Raw genomic sequence first — 986 nt, forward strand, 5'->3', positions numbered from 1 at the left:
GGGAGATACTTAATTCCTCAATTTTTATTTTCCTTTTAACTGAATTTTTCCCGCGATTCTCAGTGCTTACATGTCATGGATAGAATTGGTTTGATTGCTTATTTCGAAATCGCCAACATGTTTCCCCTCTCTGCACTGGCGTTTGTGCTGGAGGGTGTAAACGTTTCTTCTGTCGCTCACACAAGACCCTGGGGCCGATTTCCATGTGGTGAGAGAAATTTTTGCTGAGACGTTGCATCCATCTCAGCCCGGTTTGCCCTTGACATGCATGTTGGAAGCCTGCCTCTGAAAGGATTTAAACGGTGTCAATAGGTGGTTAAAACGCCAACATTAAAAGAATAAGTGTCAACAGGTGCTTAAACGCAAATATAAAAAATAAAATAAAACTACATGTAGATCATGGTAACGTAAGAACTATAAAGAATTAGGATAGCATTATAACTTTCTTAGTAGGTGGTTGTCGGGTGCTCTGGTGTGGTTTGCTTCTTCTTTCCTATCAAACATCTATTGTATTTATCTCCCCTTCTTCTTTTTTGTGTTTGTTACTCTCTTGTAACACCTCTTGTCTTCTGGTGTTCATATGACCGTAACCAGTTGCGAGAGCCGTAAAACACTTACTAAAACTAAAAAACTTTCATACTGTTTAATATTATATTCTTTTTTTTCTCAGACCCGTTCATCAAAGTGTGCATCACTTCTGGGTCCAAGAAAGTGAAAAAGAAAAAGACGTCCACTGCGCATGGGACCAACTCGCCGACTTGGAACGAAGCTCTGGTGTTCAGCGTACACAGAGAGAGCCTACGGAACATCTCCTTGGAGGTCTCTGCCTACCACGACAACAAAATCGGCGTGGACGAGGTCATTGGGCGCATCCGGTTGTCGCAAGACTCTGAGGACGGTCTGAGGTGTCAGGAGTTGTTGAGGGAGAACAGCACAGCGGCTAGGTGGTACAGTCTGTCTTAGAATGGGTGGATGGGGGCATACAC

The 986-nt window shown here is 43.3% G+C and overlaps 1 protein-coding gene across 1 annotated transcript; it reads left to right on the forward strand.

The window, feature by feature from the left end:
• Positions 1-670: 670 nt before the first annotated feature.
• On the forward strand, positions 671-980 carry LOC106012183 (synaptotagmin-9; the record flags this gene model as incomplete). Its single annotated transcript, XM_013084301.2, is given in 1 exon segment — positions 671-980. A coding segment is annotated over 1 exon segment (293 nt), but the record flags the coding sequence as incomplete, so codon positions are not given.
• Positions 981-986: the final 6 nt, after the last annotated feature.

The sequence above is a fragment of the Aplysia californica genome, unplaced genomic scaffold (genome assembly GCF_000002075.1).
Source record: "Aplysia californica isolate F4 #8 unplaced genomic scaffold, AplCal3.0 scaffold00283, whole genome shotgun sequence".
Lineage (NCBI taxonomy): Eukaryota > Metazoa > Mollusca > Gastropoda > Aplysiida > Aplysiidae > Aplysia > Aplysia californica.